We start from the raw sequence: 18,715 nt of genomic DNA on the forward strand, positions 1-18,715 counted from the left end.
AACCGCTCTCATCCATCTCGATACTGAGAAAGATACTCTCATCAATCGTATTTTCCCCCTCCTCTTCTCTTGTTCTCTGACCATCAGATGTCCCCTTCTCCAGGCTTGTGTTCCTGGCTGTCACGTTCAGAGCCAAGACCTTCCTCAGAAAATGCCATGGCAAGTCTTCCGTTGCACGGGGAGCGCAGTCCTTGAGACTCTCTGACTTGATTTCTAGGACTTCTTGCAGGGAAAATTTCTTGCCTCGATTCTTCTCCAAGTTTAACTTTGTGAGCACGTCCTGAAGCGCTTTTCTTCTTTCTGTAAGAGGAGATTGTAGAAGTATTACAGCCTAACATTCAGTGTCTCACATAAAGGGGAGTATGAGGAAAGAAATTAAAAGGCCCTGGTCCATGAAAAAAGAAACAAGAGGCTTCTTTAATAGACATATAGAATCAAAGTGGTACTTTTTGCTAAAAATACCAGGCTCTGCACAGCAGTCATAATTTGTTACATACATTAAGAATATTTGCAAATATCTTTGTTTGGTTTTGCACTCGTTTTGCTCCTATGTATCAATTTTTCAAACTGCAATGCAAAGAAGACAAGAAGAGTATGTTTACCAGTTTCTCTTCGAGAAACAGCAGGGCTAAACAAGCCAATAAAAAAAAAGAAGAGAAAATCATGAGGGGAGTTCTCAAGATGTCAAACATATGTAATTTTAAAACTATATTCTATTAAGTACTATTACGGATTTTATGTTAAGCCTATTTATACCATGTTTCTTTTGCATCGTACTCTGCTAATTAGGATAACATTACTTGGTGACCAGTAAAAAGTGAAACAACTCTTTATTTCATGCTAGTTCATTAGAACAAACATAAAACATCAGACTACAGGTGAAGAAAGCACCCACTGTAGTTTCACATCTGAAGCAAAGCAGATCTGATCCTTGCAAACAACTGGATGTTGGGATAGTTCACTAAATACATGATCCAAGGGGCTACTGGGGGTTGCCGCAAGGAGCCAGTGACAGGTGCCACTGGTAGCCATGATCTCCTCCCAGACCTGCCTCCCACTGCCCGATGCAAGAGAAACTCTAGAAGCAGAGCAGAAGAGGGTAAGAGGCACATGCTACCTTTCTTGACCCATGCCACTGAGGAGGACCTCCCTGGACAGGGACATACTTTGAGACAGTCCCCCTTGAAATGAGATGCTATCTGGCGATGCTACTGAACAATCTACATTAAGATAGAGGGGAGACAATATGGAAGATTTTATGTGGGCAGCAGACAAGAAGATACCTTTGATAGGGCGTTCCTCCTCTTGATGTGCTTCTTGGTGGACTTCAGGTTTTTGTTGCAGACTTGAGCAGCCTAGAAACACAAACGCATTAAACTGCCAAGCTGAAAAGTCAGAATGGTATAGTCAAGTCTTGGAAATGTACTCTTAAATCACAGATCCTTCTTTAAAAAAAAGAACCCTAAACGTACAGTTACTCCAAACAGATTTCTATGTAAGGAATTTATAGCCCACCTTTGTCACTGAGACTGAAGGTGGATTACAAGACATCCAGCCAACAATGCAGCAGGACGAGGGTACAGGATCATAACACAATGCAAGCAACAACGCAAAACTCCCTAAGGCACGACTACCATGAAGTGAATTAACATCCCATCAAGCCTCTGCTAGAGGGACATTTCTCCCTCCAGGCAGTTGGCAACCCTAAGAACAATTGTATCGCCAAATTATGTAACCAATTCACTAGGGACTGATTTACATTACAGACTCATACCCAACTGGTTTACTTGCTAGACATAAATAGGGTGCATTCAATGACCCAATAAGGCCCCATTGCACCCAAACACCATCGTCAAAGCTTGGTGTGACAGGACAATAAGTTATTAAAGCATAGAGGAGGATTTTTTTAAAACTGAAAAACCACACAGGTGAGAGAAGTGCTTACCAGCCTGGAGGAGGGAAAAGTTTTATCCAACAGAGCACAGAATGGTCATAAAGGTGAGACGAGGGGCCATGTTTAAATGCCATCACTCGTAGGTTGTTTGGAGTTACAGAAAAGGTCTGACCCTCCACACACACATGCCTTATAAACAACTAGATATACATGTGAATAAGTGAAGATGCTCCCCCACTGTGTCCTGTTTAGATCTAAGCTGCAACACTCAGCCAAACAAAAATCTCAAGTCCCTTTTATTTGTGCTGACATTACAACCAAAAAGGGCTATGAAAGTTGTGAATTCAGAGCAACACACGGCCGCCGTATTGCGACAGCATTAAATCCCTATAGTGGTTTGTTAAATGGTGACTGAAGCACCCCAAAAAGCCCTCTGGTGGGAAAGGGAAATTATCTCTACATGGGGCTGCCTTTGTCGCAAATTTGGAAGCTGCAGCTATTGCAGAATGCTGCAGCCAGGCTGTTGATGGGTCTCGCTAGACGGGATCACATCTGGCCTGTGCTGAAAGCGCTGCACTGGCTGCCAATGGTGTACCAGATTCGCTTCAAAGTGCTGGTTTTAACCTTTAAAGCCCTACCAGGGTCCGGCTTACCCAAGGGACCGCCTTTCCCTGCATGTTCCCCCAAGGGCACTACGGTCAGGGAATCAAAATCTCCTCGACATTCCAGGCCCCAGGAACATCAAATTTGCTGTCGCCAGGACGTTTTCGGTGGCGGCTCCTACCTGGTGGAATGAGCTCCCAGAAGACATCTGGGCCCTGCGGGACCTGGTGCAGTTCCGCAGGGCCTGTAAAACGGAGCTCTTCCACCAGGCTTTCGAGTAGGAGCCGCTGCCACCACTATTCCACCACCTCCTTCATCTCCGCACTTTGACCATCAGTTGAGCGGGTATTATCGGGGGCACGAGACGTTCCTAGCAGATGACAGTGCTGCTGGGATGTATATTGTTGTTCTGGCATAAATAATTCTAGAACCCCATCTTGAAATTCATGGTTAAGTAATTTTTGGAGCACCGTTATTTTTAGTGAATTGTACATATTGTATTTTATATTGTCTTATTGTTTTAACCTTGGCATATATGCCTCTTCTGAGCCGCCCTGAGCCTTCGGGGAGGGTGGGATATAAATTCAAAGATAAATAAATAAATTGCTGGTGAGGAGGGGGACAAAAAGTGACGGCAGTTTCTGTTAGGCCTGCAAAAATGGACACCTTTAGATCTCCCAAGCCCTTTTACACTCTATCATACAGACCACACACTAACTTGCTTGTCATCCAGGCTCTTGTACAGAAACTCTGAGGGACAAGAGGTCGGCTGCAGGGCTGGAAAGCAGAGCTGGACCCCAACCCACATTTGCTTACAGTCTCCCTAGCCTGTCAGCAGCCACAGGCCGTTTATACACCTGGTCACTTTCTTTTTGCACCAGAGAGACAATTGACCAGATTTTGCACCACATTAATCCAGGCTGTGTTATCAGGCAACATTTTTTGCACATTAAGCATAGCTCCCTCTCACTGCTTCCAAAATCATCACTCCCAAAGAAGAGTTGTGTGTTTATTGTTCCACCCCAGATTTCTATAACAAAATCCCTCTCATATATTACCAGAAAGTTTAAATTACACACACGAAAATTAAAGGGGTTTGAAACCAGGAAGCTTAAGTTGCCCACAAACGAAATCTTGTGGAGTATTTTTCCCCAGCTGTTTGTCAAGGTATTGTAGGGGAGAGTCCGTGGCTCAGTGGTATAACACCTGCTTGGCATACAGAAGGGCCCAGGTTCGATCCTTGGCATCTCCAGCTAAAAGGATGAGGGAGCACATGATGTGAAAGACCTTTGCCTGGGACCTCGGCGATGTTATTGCCTGTCTGATTTGACAATACTGACTTTGTTGGATCAAGAATCAGAACCTCACATTTGTATACTAATGTTATTCATATTATGATATGTTGTTGCAAAATATAAATATACAAAAAAAAAAAGAATCTGAACCTCATGTGTGTGTACACAAGGCTGCATCCTGAACTATTATAAGAATACAATTAGTATTATGATGATACCAAAGTATTCAGGATGGTGAAAGGTACAAGATCTCTCTGAACTGGGTGAGGAGGCAGCAAAGTGGCAAATGAAGTTCGACCTGGATAAGAGTAAGGTGAAACTGTTCCAAAAAAACCCTAAAGGGTTCTGAAGGGGCTGAGATCAAGATTGAAAGAGATCTTGGGGAATTATAGTGGTTTGAATATGATGCCCTTGTATAAAGCTATGGTGCAGCCTCATTTGGAAAACAGTGCACAGTTCTGGCTACGGTATCTCAAAAAAGGATACTGCAGAGCTGGAAAAAGTACAGAAGAGTGCAACAAAGATAATTAAGGGGTTGGAGTACCCCTCCTATGCCAAAAGGCTGGAGAGTATGAAATATTTTAGACCTGAAAAAAGACAGCTAAGGGGAGACATGATAGAGGTTTATAAAATTCTGCATAATATGGAGAAAACGGATAGAGGGAACTTTTTCTCCCTCTCTCATAATGCTCTAACTCAAAGATATGCAGTGGATTTGATGGGCAAGAGGTAGAAGACAGATTGAAGAAAATATTTCTTTATTCAGAGAGTAATTCAACTGCCAGTGTTTGTAATGAGGCCACAAACAGAGATGTCTTTAAAAGGGGTTGGAGTGATTCAGAGATGACAGGTCCATCAATGGCTACTAGCCCTGGTGAGTAAAGTGAACGTCCATGTTCAGAGGCAGGAAACCTCTGAAACTCAGTGTTAGGAGTAAACATCAGGGGAGGTCTTTGGCCTCTATGCACTCTTTGTTGGCCCTTCAGAGGAACTGGTTGTCAATAGTGTGAAATATGATATGACAAACTAGATGAACACCTGTCTGATCCAAAAGGGCTGTTATGTTCTAACCATCCCGCAAGTTTCTTACATGTCTTCACTGTTACCGCACTAATTCTAGTATGCTCACTGTCCAGATTTTTGGCTCTACTTTTTTCCCCTGTGGAATGTGGATACAGGGATGCCTGAAAATTTGGCTCTTTCCCCCTGGATCTCCAAAAGAATTCAGCTTCCTTGCTCCATTTTCTTTTCTAGAGGGCAAACTCCAGAAGCACAAAACCTCCAGGTTCTCAACATGGCCACCTCTCTCTGGGCACACAGCAGCCACACCTGGTTTCTCCATCCCATTTGCATCTTCAGTGGCATCCTGATTCTTCCCTGCATCCCCCTGGGTGGAGGAGAGAACAACATCTGGGTTCTCAGCTTCGCTTTCCGTTCCTGAAGGCCCTGGAACAGCGTCTGGCTTCTCAGCTTCCTTTCCCGCCTCTGAGGACACAGAAGGATTCGGACTTTCAACTTCATCCCCCTTCGGGATCATGGCTGGACCCAACTTCTCAGCCCCACTCATCAGCAACACCGCAGTACTTTGGCTTTCAGTTTCCCTCCTGAGATCTACAGGACCTGATAAGAATCAAAAGACAGAAACAGAGTGAACAATAATCATGACCCTGAGAACCTAAGGCACTTCTTTTCATAATTCACTTAGCATTCACATTGAGTGTGAGGTAAGGAAATTCAAGTGGTTCAGATTTTCCTGGCCTGGAGATGCAGCAGTTAAAAAGGAAAGGCAGCACCTGTTGAAAGGAAGACCTGGGAGCCCTAGGAAGAAAGACCTCCCTTTTTTCCATGAGGGCTGTAGACAGCATAGTGTGCATGTGTGGGGGGGAGCATACCCTGTGACTTTAAACAGAAACATTTTACACAGGATGCAACACGTAAAGTTGATCTGAGAGGATAGAGACCCATTACGTTTATATCATAAAATACTGACATCTCACCTCTCCCACCATCTGTGGGGACTTACAAAAGCCAGCCAAGCAGATATCTCCTCGCTGGTCACTAAAGGTGAAACCTAACTTAAACTGACTGGAGTTGGGTTTTGCCAATGCATGGTACACTTCAGAAGGATGGAGCCTTCCTGGCGCCATTTGACTTAGATACAAACCTTGAGTTGAGCTCTCAGTTCTTCCTCTTCTTGCTGGGGACTTGGTTCCACTTTGTTCCCCTGAAGTGTCTTCAGTGTGCAGGTGGAACGAAGTGCCCAGGATCTCCACACCACTTCCTGTCCTGTTTGGGCTCTCAGCCCTGCCTGCCGCCTCCAGGGACACAGAAATCTCCAAGTTCTCAGCCTGGCCCCCTTCCTGAGGGCCTGTGGCAGCCGCACCTGGTCTCTCCACTCCATTTCCATCCTCAACGGCAGCCAGGTTCTGAACTCCACTTCTGTTTCCTGAGGGCAAAGCCATACCTGGCTTCTCAAAATCCCTTCCTGCCTCTGAGGAGACAGAAGGATCCGGATTCTCATCCATGTTTCTTTCTTGGGGAACCCTGAAGGGTGCGCCAGAATCCAGGTCCTGAGCCGTATTCTCAGCGTTACCTCCTTTCCCCAAGAACACAGTACGGCTTGAGCTGTGAAGTTTATTTGTGGGACTTACAATATCTGATAAGAAAAAAAGAAAAGAAAAGAACTGAACACAAATCCAGGTCTCTAACATCTTGAATTTCCCTATGAAAAACTCAAGTGCTTCCCCTCCCCCACCTCTTATTGGAGACAGCACTGTGATAAAGCCTCCCTACAGACCTTTGTTTCATCACTAGGAATGAAGGCTTGGTACTTCTGGCATTAGCCTCAAGGTGTTAGACCTCAGTGAGGAGCATGCCTTTTCCCAGTTTTTGTCCCACTCAGTCCCTTTGTGTGTATCTCACAGCTGCCACCACAGGGCTTTAAGAGGCTTACAGTCTGCCAGCCAGAAACGGACACACCCCCTCCCTTTTCAACCAATACAGAGGCAGGGGGAAATTCTTAAAGCCTTGCTTGTTGGAGATATTCTCCACTAGACAGGCACTCTCTGCTCCTTCTCCATAGCTTGGTAGGTGTGGCTGTTCCCAAAGCATGAGGCTCTTCATGGGTGTAGACACCAAGTGAGTCCAAATTCAGGAAAAGACTTTCTAAAAATCAAAAGTACTACACTAAATAAAGAAAGAAGTGCACTTGAAAAGCTTCGGACTGCAACATCTGAGTACAGGGAAAACGAACACGTGTGGGGGGGATGCATTTCTTCTACCTGCACTTCTTATCTCTGTGACATTTGAAGAAACAGGCAAATTTGACTTGTTGATCAGACTGTCACAGACTTGGTCCTCTCCAGGGCCACAGTCTGGGCTCAAGGAACAGATAACAAAAGCACTTTACCAAAGCTGAAGGAATTCTAACAACCCCTTCAGGATACAAAGTAGTAGTCTGCCACCAGGTTACTTTCAGAGTTCTCAACAGGACTGGAGCAAAGCAACCCAAATCTCCAGGCTGACTCTGGGACACAAATCAAAGAACAAGTCTGCAGTCTCCACCACAAACTGAACTTAGACAAATTATTGGTAGTAGAAACACCTTGCAGTCTAAGGCACAAGAATTAGGCTTTGAGGTTCGTGAGGTCAATAACCCAGTCCCAAGTAAAAATATAAGTTTCTTTATTTAAGTAAATTTGTGCAAAGTTATAAAACACAAGACTTTAGGCAGTGAAGGACAAAACAATAGATCTAGGCTTTTCCAGCATAGCTAATACTTACAAGCAGTGTACAAGCAGTTACCCGTTTTAAGGTTCAAGATACAGAGTCTCTGGATACAGAGTGCACATCCCATCCGGGTGGTCTTCAAGCATCAAGGCATACTGGGGTTGCATAGAGTATTGACCCACTTGGCCAGAATACTCAAGCAGTCCCTAATGGCCACTAAACACCAAGTTACTTTATAGGAAAAGGGGCTGTGAATGATCCAGGCCTGTTGACCATTCACAGTCCGGGAAAGTGATGTCAACCTTGCTCGTAACCAGGGTGACCAACTATCCCATAATACTTGTTTGTGAGCTTAGAGGAAGGAATCCTAAAATTCTAGAGATGGTCTCAGTCCCCCCCCCTACACACAGGTGCTCTCACATGGGAATGTGTTAATTAATTAATGGCTCCACAGGCCGGCACAGCTAAGTACTGGCAGCTGGGGAGTCAAGGACATAACTCTCCTCCTTATCAGTATCTTCCTCTGTCTCCAGGGAAACTCAGGCACCTCATTAGCTTCTCACAAGCACAATCTAGCAAGCATTTCACGGCCTAAATAGGCTTTAGAAGCCTGAACCAAACTTTGGTCAAGTGATGTTAGCAAGCAAACAGGAAACGGTGTCTGATCTGCATTACACAGACTAAAATAGTTGCCCGTTGCTTTGTTGCTTTCTTCATTTGGTCAGTCATCTCTGATCAGGCTATATACTTGGTAGTGTTGCTTACTTTGATGGTTGCTTCCCAATACCTTGTCAAAGCATGTGTCAAGGTGGTGACAGGTCAAGGCAAGAGCAAAACACAAAATGCTGGGGAGTGAATCCTCACTGCCCAGGGTTACAAGCCACCACCAGTCCCTTTCATTCACTCTTCAGCTCAGAGACCAAGAGACAGAGTCTCCAGCCCTACTGGGCATTAATCAAGAAGTCAGACCTGCAAGGTAGGACGCTTGCAAGCTGAGTCCCAAAAACAATTATTTTGGTAGCTGAAGCCAATATAGGCCAAGGTACTGGATTTAGATTGAAGCCCCAAAACCCAAAGAACACCACAGGAATATAATTAATAAGGTTTCTTAAAAGAAATTTGCAAGGAATATATAACTATGAGAACAGTGCAAAGCAAAGGAAGAAACTAATAAAATCTACGGAGCCAACCTAAAATACTGATACATAAGAGCATAAGAAGTGCCCTTATAGGGATAAGCCACCCCAAAACTCCTACTCTGGGGGCTGAAAACAGCCACTCCTGTACTTTTTGTTTTGTGAGGGTGAAAGCTCTGCCCTTTACAAAGCCTTGGCTTTCCACCCTCCAGGTTCGGTCTGGGGTGCACCTATGTTTGAGTCAATGATTCCAGACACGGCTTGAAACAGAAATCAAATTTATTAACTTAAGGAGTGTTGTAAAGTATAAACCACTCAGTCATAGGCAAAAAGACATAAAACAAATAAACCTCAATTATTACTATCTAAAATCTGCCTATCAGAAAACTTTGAACCTCTCTACCTTCAAGAATTCAGTCACCCACCTCACCCATCTGATAGGATACAGGCCCTCTTCATGCCAAAGTGGAAGAGGGTCAAGAGTAGCTGGCCCTACACATTAAAATACTATCTTTTCCAGCAATTAGTGCATTACCCAGCAACTCAATGGCCAATCAGGGTGGATCAGTTAATTAGCACCTGCTGTGAGAAGAAAACTCGGGGAGGATGGATAAGACAGTCTTCCAAGGCCAAATCTCCAAGGAACAGAAACTGCTCTGCAGGTGTTACTAATCAGCAGAGAGATCACTTTGAAACAGGCCAGAATCCCACCAACACTGAAGGAAGCCTCAGTCATCTCAATAGAACCTCAAGCCTTTTATAATATGAAAAAATTGTTAATAAAATTTATTTTTAAAAAAATAGAACCTCAAGCCTAAATTATCGAGTTCCTCGCAGCTCCGCAGGATCCGACTAGTGGTTCATATAATCCAATATTCATGTCTCATACAGTGGCCAACCAGTTCGCCTGGAGGGCCAACAACACGGCATAGAGGCTGAGGCCTTCCCCTGATGTTGCCTCCTGGCTCTGGGATTCAGAGGTTTAGTGCCTCTGAATGTAGATGTTCCTCTTAGTCACCATGGCTAGTGGCCATTGATAGATTCATCCTCTTTGATCTATCTAATTCCCTGTCGAAGCTGTTTATTCCTGTGGCCATCACTACATCCTCTGGCAGCAAATTCCATCTCTGTGTAAAGTAGTATTTCCTTTTGTCCATCCTGAACCTACTGCCCATCAACTTCATTAGATGCCCCCGAGTTCTAATATTTTGGGAGAGGGAGAAAAAAGTTCTCTTTGTCAGCTCTCTCCACCCCCATGTCCTCCCCTTAGTCCTCTCGTTTCTAAAGGGAAAAGTCCCAGACTCTTCAGCCTTTCCTCACAGGGAAGGGGCTCTAACTCCCTAATCATCTTGGTTGCCCTCCCTCTGTACTTTCTCCAGCTCTGCAATGTCCTTTTTGAGATACAGTGACCAGAACTGTACACAGTATTCCAAATGAGGCCACACCACACATCTATACAGGGGCATTACAATGTTGGCCATTTTATTCTCAATCCCTCTCCAAATAATCCTTAACACTGAGTTTGCTCTTTTCACCACTGCAGCACATTGGGTTGACATTTTCATTACTCTATCCACTACAATCCAGAGATAATTTTCCCTCTCAGTCACAGCAAGTGCAGACCAATGGCCTATACATGAACCTGGGATTTTTGTCCTAGTGTGCATCACCTTACATTTACCCACACTGAAGTGCATTTGCCACGTTATTGCCCACTCACCCAGTTTCTGGAGGTCCCCTTGGAGCTCTTCACAATCAGCCTTGGTTTTCACCATCCTGAATAATTTTGTGTCATCTGCAAACTTGGCTCACCCCTACCTCCAAATCATTTGTGAATAAATTAAACAGTACCACCCCAGTACCAATTAGTGTGGTCTTAAACAGCTTCCTGGTATCCTCTAGGGATTTCTGGGTTTCCCCTTCAGCTTCTTTTTTACTACTACCCTCATTTTTGTAACGTTCCCTCTTCTGAAATCAAATACAGGCTTTGGTCCTCTGACCCAGATGTTGCCTGACCAAAGTGAAGGCACAGAGTCCTAACAGAGTTCCAAAATCCAAAGGGCAATTATTCCAACCACACAAGGCCTAACCAAAAAGTCAAGACTCAAGAGAGGCTCAAAAGTACAAACCAGAATGAAGGATCTTCCTTTTATGCCCAACTGTCTGCAGTTGGCCTGATCCCAGTTGGCTTGAACAAGCAGGTGTGCTGCTAAGACATGTGACCACATACCTCCACAGCTGACACATCTTCACAATTAAGCAACCCTCCCATATACCCAGGGTCCCTTGTGCTAATGAGACAGAATGTAAGTGCAAAATTCCCTCCTGGTTCCTGGCCTTGAAACTCTTGGCCCCATAATCTCCCTTGCACCTGTGCCTGACTTCCATCTCATCCTTACCATTCTTGAAATTCCAGCTTATTCCCGGAGAGATGCCTTCTATAATTTTACTCGGCTCAAAAGCCTGAACCTAAGTTTTTAAAAGCCTAGAAACAGCAAGAGAAAGGACTCACCCTAACCCATGATAGTATGGCTACCCTGGAAGGCTGCAAAGACTGGCTGCCCCCCTTCTTAAAGCCAGTTGGCCTCCTTCTCCAAAATCCCCTTGAGTAAACAAGACAGCTTGGGAATTTCTCCATTTGTTACGTGACCAGGCCAGAGTACCAACTCTCCTCTCTCTCCCTTGTTTAGCCTCCAAATTGTTTTACTGCTCCTTCTCTGCTACTAAGAATAGGGAGGAGGAAACTACCTCTCTGTCAAGAAGGCAGCTGGAATCTGAGTTTAACTCCTGAGCATTCCTAGGGTGCAAAACCCAACATTCCCGTTGCAAAGTGAAAAATGCCTACATAAACACTTGTGTGAAGAGTCACAAGCCCAAATCACATTAGGTGTGATGCAATGACATTCAACAAGTACAGATGCTCCAGGCATAGAGGCAGAAATAAGAAAGGCTGCACCTGCTGAATTTTTGCCTGTTAGGCAGCAGTTAGAAACACAAAAGTTGCATCTTGCAAAAGGACGACATCGTCTACAACTGACCAGGGGGAGTCTGGCCTACACTCTGCCTTTAACACCAACTTTTAATGCCGGAATTAGCAGGCGAAGCTTCTCAGGGCGTAGCTATGCTATATAAGGCATCGCTTGTTAATCACCACAAGTCAACTCTCAGTTAAAAGTCACATTAAGAAGTTGGCAACTTTTAGTTTCCACGGGAAGAGGAAGAACACTGAGCACCAGGAAGCACGACTCACCAGACTCCAAGTATTCGGAAATTGGGCGCAAGCTGGGAAAGGCATGCCTCATGTTTTCCAGGCAGTCGAGGAACTGTTCGTGGGCAGCCTCTCCCTTTCTCAGCACCGTGTCGATCAGGTCTTGTATCAACCCCTGTGGATCCTTCATGCGGCTCAAGGAGAAGTACTCGCCCTGGCTGAGGAGCAGGTGGGTGTCCACCACGTCCAGGATCACCCCTGGCTCTATTTGGAGGAGAGCTTCGGCCAGCTTCCTCCTGGCCTTCTGTATAATGGCAGCAGGTTTTTCAGTGGAAGCCATGCTGGAGGGAGCTGAAATGTTTTGGAAAACAGGGGGAAAAACTTTAAAAGAGAAGAAGAAGAGAGAAGAGATTGGATTTATACCCCGCCCTTCACTTGGAGTCTCAGAGTGGCTTACACACTCTTTTCCCCTCCCCTCCCCTCCCCACGACAGACACCCTGTGAGGTGGGTGGGGCTGAGAGAGCTCTGACAGAAACTGCTCTTTTCAGGAACAGCTGTGCCAGAGCTTGTGACTGACCCAAGGTCACATCAGCAGGTGCAAGTGGAGGAGTGGGGACTCAAACCCGGTTCTCCCATATTAGAGTCTGCACACTTAACCACTACACCAAACTGGAGATAATTTATGAGAGGGGTGCTAAACATTTTGAGCTGTTTAACCATAAAATGAGTGCAGAAGGAGTGTGGGAGTAAACCCTCTCTTCCCCTCAGAGTTCTTGTTACACAAAAGTGTGCCATGCAGGAAATCTTTATAAACCCCACAGTGCGATGGTTCCCAGATGGTGACCGTGGGTCTTTATAAAGTAGGTGGGGCCAGGCAGGGCTTTTTCTCCACTGCTTCAAATTCCTGCAAGACATGCTTGATGACAGGGAAACAAAAGAAATGGATGTGCACCTCACCAGCTTTGTTGCCTCTGTTGTTGCATCTTCAGTTGTAACATCTTGCAGTGAGACCTTGCTAAAGGCTATAGTACACAATACACACAATACACACAACTCACCATTCAAAAGCTCTCAGTCTCTGTTTGGGCTTGGGCAAGGGAGAGCTTTTGGCTTCCCTCCTGCAGGATTTTGCCATCAGAAATGGTTTGGTGGGGAACAGATGTGCACAGAGTTGTACACGGCATGCAGATCTTTTCCCCCTCTGTTGCCATTTTCAAGATGGATCCTAAAATGCATTTATGTTTGAAAACTGGTGGGTGCACCGGGGTGGGGGGTGGGCGGCAGAAGGTATCCTCGCCTAGTGTGCAAAAAAAGCTGGGGCCGGCCCTGACCCAGACCTACATGTAAAGTAACTTGTTAAATGATCAGTCAGTATGTGAATGGAAGGAAAACCTCCCCCCCCCTTTTTTTTTTGCTTGAGACCCTGGCACTCTGAATAAATATTTCTTTGCTAGAAGACCCAATAGCCTGACTTCACATCAGGCAGGTTCATTTTGGGGTCATCAGCTTACTCAGAACAGTGAGAGGCCTCCTACTGCCACCTCTCAGCCCCTGCTAGAGTTGCCAGGTCCCCCTTGGCCACCGGCAGAGGATAGAGGGGTAGGGTTGCTAGCTCGAGGTTAGGGGACTCCTGGAGATTTGGGGATGGAGCCTGGGGAGGACAGGGACCTCAGTAGGGTACAATGCACCCTCCAAAGCAGCCATTTTTTCCTAGGGGAAATGCTCTCTGTAGTCTGGAGATGAGCTGTAATTCCAGGGGATCTCCAGGTCCCACCTGGAGGTTGGCATCTCTAGCCCCTTGTTCATACAAGCAGGCACAACCACAGGGACCCAGGGCCAGCCCTCCGTCTTTCTGGGGACGAAAATGCCTCTAAGCACGAAAGCAAAGCCCTGCCGTCGCAGCTGCCCTACAAAAGCCCTTCCTTCCCAAGCAGTCTAGAAACCCAGGGCTGCATTAACGACCGATGTTCGTTCATACAAGCAGGCAGAACCACAGGGACCCAAGTCAGACCCAGGGCCAGCCAGAGGCTAGTGGGAGACCAAATGTAGGGCAGAAACACAAGGCAGCCCTCCGTCTTTCTGGGGATGAAAATGCCTCTAAGCACGAAAGCAAAGCCCTGCCGTCGCAGATAAGAGGCGCCAGCTTCACCTCCAACATTTGCTTTCGGCAGCATCCTCTGAGCGCGCCGCTTCTGAAACGAGAGCCGCCCGTGTAAATGGCCAATGTCCAGCAACAGGCCTAGATCAAACTGAGTAGTAACCGAGGGCTCCTACCTTTTGCTCCCAGCAAGAAAGAAGAGACCTTTCTGCTCCAGGTAATAAACTCTTCTTTGTGGCTTTCCCGCGCGGCCGCAGGCTGCAGACTACACGGACAACGAAACTTAGGGAAATCGAAAGGAAATTCCGGGGGGGCTTCTGGGGTGTGCCCGCCCCCTCCCCCGGACATCAACACAACCTGGCGCTTCCTGGAGCTCAGCGTTTTGATCCTTATCTGTAGCTCTTCCCTCCCCTCTTTTAACGGCTGTGTGGTTTTAACAAATAAAAACCCCCTTTAAGAGGACCCGTATAATAAATTCTAGAGGTCAGGGAACAGAAAGCTCCTTTTCATTGTAGTAGGAGCCGAGTAAGCAGACGTGTGCAGGATCACACCGTTTTGCTCTGGATCTGGCCTTGGTTGCTGATGGAGCGTAGGTGATAAGGAGGACACTTTCCTCTTGGGAGGAAGCCCCACGGAATAGCACGGGAGTCAGTCTGAGTAGACCCCTCATTGCATTCAGGGTAAGCAGGTATTGAAGGGGTCAGTGCCGCCTGGATGGGGGAGACCTGTATATTGCGTAGGGACCTCTTCTGACTTGAACCCTGTCAAGGAGTCCAGAACTGAACTCTGTGGTTCCCCAGGGCAAGATACATACGAGCAACCAGACTACTGTTTATTTTTTAAAAATATATTTTATAAAGTTTATTGAATTACTGTCAGAGAATTCTACTGCATGCAGCACGTTATGATCATACAACAAGAAAATAAGAAAGCTAGCTCAACTGTAACACTTTCCAGGTCTTGCATTAGACACGCAAACCTTAAGTTCCAAAGTCAAAGGCCAATGCTCCAGCATTCTATAGGTATTAAGGGCTCTTTAAAAGTTTAAAAAATAAAAAGCACAAAATAGATCTACCTTAAGCACGCATCTATTATACACAGTGTCAAATATTTTCCCATATCTTCCTAACACTGTGACCTTCAGTTTTTGTATAATTTCCAGGTGGGGCCTGGAGATCTGCTGGAATCACAACAGATCTCCCAACTGCAGAGATCACTTCCCCATTAGGGTTGTGGGCTATTTTTGGGCAGGAAAGCACAGGAACGGAGTTCCAGCTGGCTCCCAAGTTGGCCACGCCCAGCAGGAACTTATTAGCATAATAGGCCACACCCAACAGCAGACATTCATTAGGATTGGCTACATTAGGGGTGTGTGGCCTAACATGCAAAGGAGTTCCTGCTACAAAAAAAGCCCTGGGTTTTGACAACAAACAAGGTCAACAGAATAAGAAGCAAAAGGTGGGCGTGGCTGGATGAGCATACCTCTGGTAACATGGATGTGTGGCCTAATATGTTAATGAGCTGTGCAGTCAGGGCTGTGGTCTAATATGCTAATAGGTTTTTGCTGTTGGGTGTGGCCTATTATGCTAATGAGTTCCTGCTGGGCTTTTTCTACAAAAAAAGCCCGGGGTTGGGAAATTCCTGGAGATTTGGGGGTGGAGCCTTGGGAAGGTGAGGTTTGGGGAGCAAAGCAGCCTCAGCAGGGTATAACGCCATAGGGCCCACCCTCCAAAGCAGCTATTTTCTCTAAGGGAACTGGTCTCTCTGTCATCTGGAGAGCAGTTGTAATTCTGGGTGATCCCTAGCCCCCACGTGGAGGTTGGCTGCTTTGGATGGTGGAGTCTGTGGCATTATACCCTTCTGAGGTCCCTCACCTCTTCAAATCCCACTAGGGTTGCTAACTCGACTCACCCCTCGGAGCGGGGAAGCCTCGCCGGGGTCCGGGAGTTCGCGATGGACGTGCTGCGTGCTCACGTTGGGGACGTGGCCCACATCGTCGGGGGGAAAACCATATGGTTTCCCCCCAAAGATGTGGGCCACGCCCCCAATGTGAGTAGTGTGGCTCCGTCACCTCTGGTGACGCAGCTTCGGGGGCGGAGTTCCCCCCGGGGCCCGATTCCGCCGCGGCGGAAATCAGGCCTCCGAAGCGGGGGATTCCCCGGCCCCATTTGGCAACCCTAAATCCTACTGTCCCCAGACCCCACCCCCCATTTCCAGGAATTTCCTAACCTGGAGTTGGCAACCCTATTTCCACACAACAGCCAACCTACCTTTCTCTCCACTACTGTCTTAAGCTTTCCCTCTCCCCTCCCAGCAGCCTCTGCCTAGGAAACCTGTGGCCCCGTTGTGTGGTGCGTCTGCCTCCTGATAACTGGTATTCTTTGGAAGTTTCCCATTCAAGGACTTGCCAGGGTCGGCCCTGCTTTGCTTCTGAGATCTGACAGGATCGGGCTTGCCTGGGCTATCCAGGAAAGGGCTCCTCTCCTCCTTTTTACCCACATGACAACTCTGTGAAGTACATTGGGCTGAAACTATGTGACTGGTCCAATCTCACCCAGTGAGCTCCCACAGCAAGATGGGGAGTCGAACTTGAGTCTCCTAGACCCATCTCTGAAGCTCTAATTGCCATACCACACTGGCGTTCATAGGGTAACTGCTGTTGAACAGTACCAAGCAGCCAGGCCTAGTTGAGTCATACAAGTCAGGTGGGACCTGGAGATCTCCGAGAAAGACAACTGACCTCCAGACCACAGAGAACTGTCCCTCTGGAGAAAATGGCTGCATTGGAGGGTGGGCTCTGGCATTAGATCTGGCTGAGTCTTCTTTCCTCCCGAAACCCTGCTCTCCTCAGATTCCACCACAATATGGGAATTTCCCAACCTGGAGCTGGCAACCCTAGTCAGGCCTGGCCTGAATGAGTCTTCCCTCAAAGACCAAAATAGGCCTGGAAAGGGCCCTGCCCCATCCCCTGCCTTTTATTCACTGAAACCCAGCCTGGAATACTGTTATTGCCTAGCAACAGCCACTGAGGGGATCCCTTGCTTAAAGCTCTGCAAAGAAGCATTCTGGATCCATTGGTTAAAATTATGTGCCCCATTTGGCTTCAGTCAGTCTGTAGAATATTGTTGTTTTATTTAAAACTTCCCCTTTAAAAGCATGGAGCAGTTACCAATTAGCTGCAGAATGCCCAGCTGTGATGACTTTGCCTGTTAGTATTTATTGAGACATTATTCTCATATTCATAGGAGACTGTACCAACACAAGACTGTCACAGACCAGGGTCCTCTCCAGGGCCTCAGTCTGGGTTCAAAGAACAGATAACACAAGCACTTTATCAAAGGTAGTCTGCCACCAAGTTACTTTAAGAGTTTCCCACAGGTCTGGAGCAAAGTAACTCAAATCTCCAGGCTGACTAAGGGACACAAATCAAAGAACAAGTCTGCAGTCTCCACCACAGGCTTGAACAAGGATACACAAATGGTAGTAGAAAGACCTTGCAGTTCAAGACACAAGATTTAGGCTTTGAAGTTCGTGACGCCAATAACCCAGTCCCAAGTAAAAATATAAGTTTCTTTATTTAAGTAAATTGTGCAAAGTTATAAAACACGAGACTTTAGGCAGTGAAGGATAAAACAATAAATCGAGGCTTTTCCAGCATAGCAAGCAATGTACAAGCAGTTTACCCGCATAAGGTTTCAAGGTACCAGAGGTCTTTGTAGATGCAGAGTGCAAGTCCCATCAGGGTGGTATTCCAAGCATCAGGCATAGTGGGGTTGCAGAGAGCATTGACCAGGCTTGGCCATAATCAATGTTCCCTCTAAACTTTGGAGTCTTGTGAGCAAAAATTCTACTTTGTGAGCTGCTGGCATTAAAGCTGTGAGCGAGTGAGTTGGCTGCTGAATAAACCAGTTTGCTCTGGAGCCCTCCTTCCTGAGCTAAGACAGAAATGTGTGAGCCGGAGGCTAAAAAACTATGAGCTAGCTCACACTAACTCAGCTTAGAGGGAACACTGGCCATAATACTCCCGCAGTCCCTCATGGTCACTAAGAACCAAGTTACTTATAGAAAAAGGCTATGAATGATCCAGGCCTGTTGACCATTCACAGTCTAGCAAAGTGATGTCACTTTTGCCTGTAACCAGGGTGACCAAACTATCCCATAATACTTGTTTGTGAGCTCTAGGGAAACAAAACCTAAAATTCTAGAGATGGTCTCAGTTCCCCCCCACACAGGTGCTCTCACTTGGGAATGTGTTAATTAATTAATGGCCCCACAGGCTGGCACAGCTAAGTACTGGCAGCTGGGAGTCAAGGACATAACTCTTGTCCTTATCAGTATCTTCTTCTCTGTCTCCATGGTAACCCAGGCACCTCATTAGCTTCTTACAAGCACAAACATTCCAGGGCCTAAACAGGCCTTGAACAGCCTTGACCAAACTTTGGTCAAGTAACCTTAGCAAGTGAACAGAAAATGGTGTCTGATCTGCATTACAAAGACAATTTTGATTGGTGCCCATATATAGGAATATTCCAATAGGCACACTGAGTAGTAAGAAATAGTTTTGTATTAAAAGTTACATGCTGTTCTTGTTGTTTTGGTTACATATATTTTTACAATTTCATGGTCATCTTATAGGAATGAATACCATCTCTATGGTACATTATACATTTTGAAGAATACTTTTACATTTTTATATTATTGTTCATAATGTAATGGTATGGCAATTATACATCTTTTCAGTCTCACTGAAG

The 18,715-nt window shown here is 46.1% G+C and overlaps 1 protein-coding gene across 1 annotated transcript in view; it reads right to left on the reverse strand.

Annotated features, from left to right (window-relative positions):
• The window catches only part of LOC107119999 (interferon-induced very large GTPase 1-like), a 17,211-nt gene extending 5,006 nt beyond the window's left edge, over positions 1–12,205 (reverse strand). Inside the window, exons 1-6 of the mRNA XM_015422635.1 lie at positions 11,908–12,205; positions 6,257–6,448; positions 5,122–5,412; positions 3,216–3,247; positions 1,284–1,355; positions 987–1,078 (exon numbers count right to left, since the gene is read on the reverse strand). Of these exons, the coding sequence (XP_015278121.1) occupies positions 987–1,078; positions 1,284–1,355; positions 3,216–3,247; positions 5,122–5,412; positions 6,257–6,448; positions 11,908–12,205 (977 nt within the window). The remainder of the gene's footprint in view (positions 1–986; positions 1,079–1,283; positions 1,356–3,215; positions 3,248–5,121; positions 5,413–6,256; positions 6,449–11,907) is intronic.
• Positions 12,206–18,715: the final 6,510 nt, after the last annotated feature.

This window comes from Gekko japonicus, unplaced genomic scaffold (genome assembly GCF_001447785.1).
Source record: "Gekko japonicus isolate JY-2015 unplaced genomic scaffold, Gekko_japonicus_V1.1 scaffold1980, whole genome shotgun sequence".
Classification (NCBI taxonomy): domain Eukaryota; kingdom Metazoa; phylum Chordata; class Lepidosauria; order Squamata; family Gekkonidae; genus Gekko; species Gekko japonicus.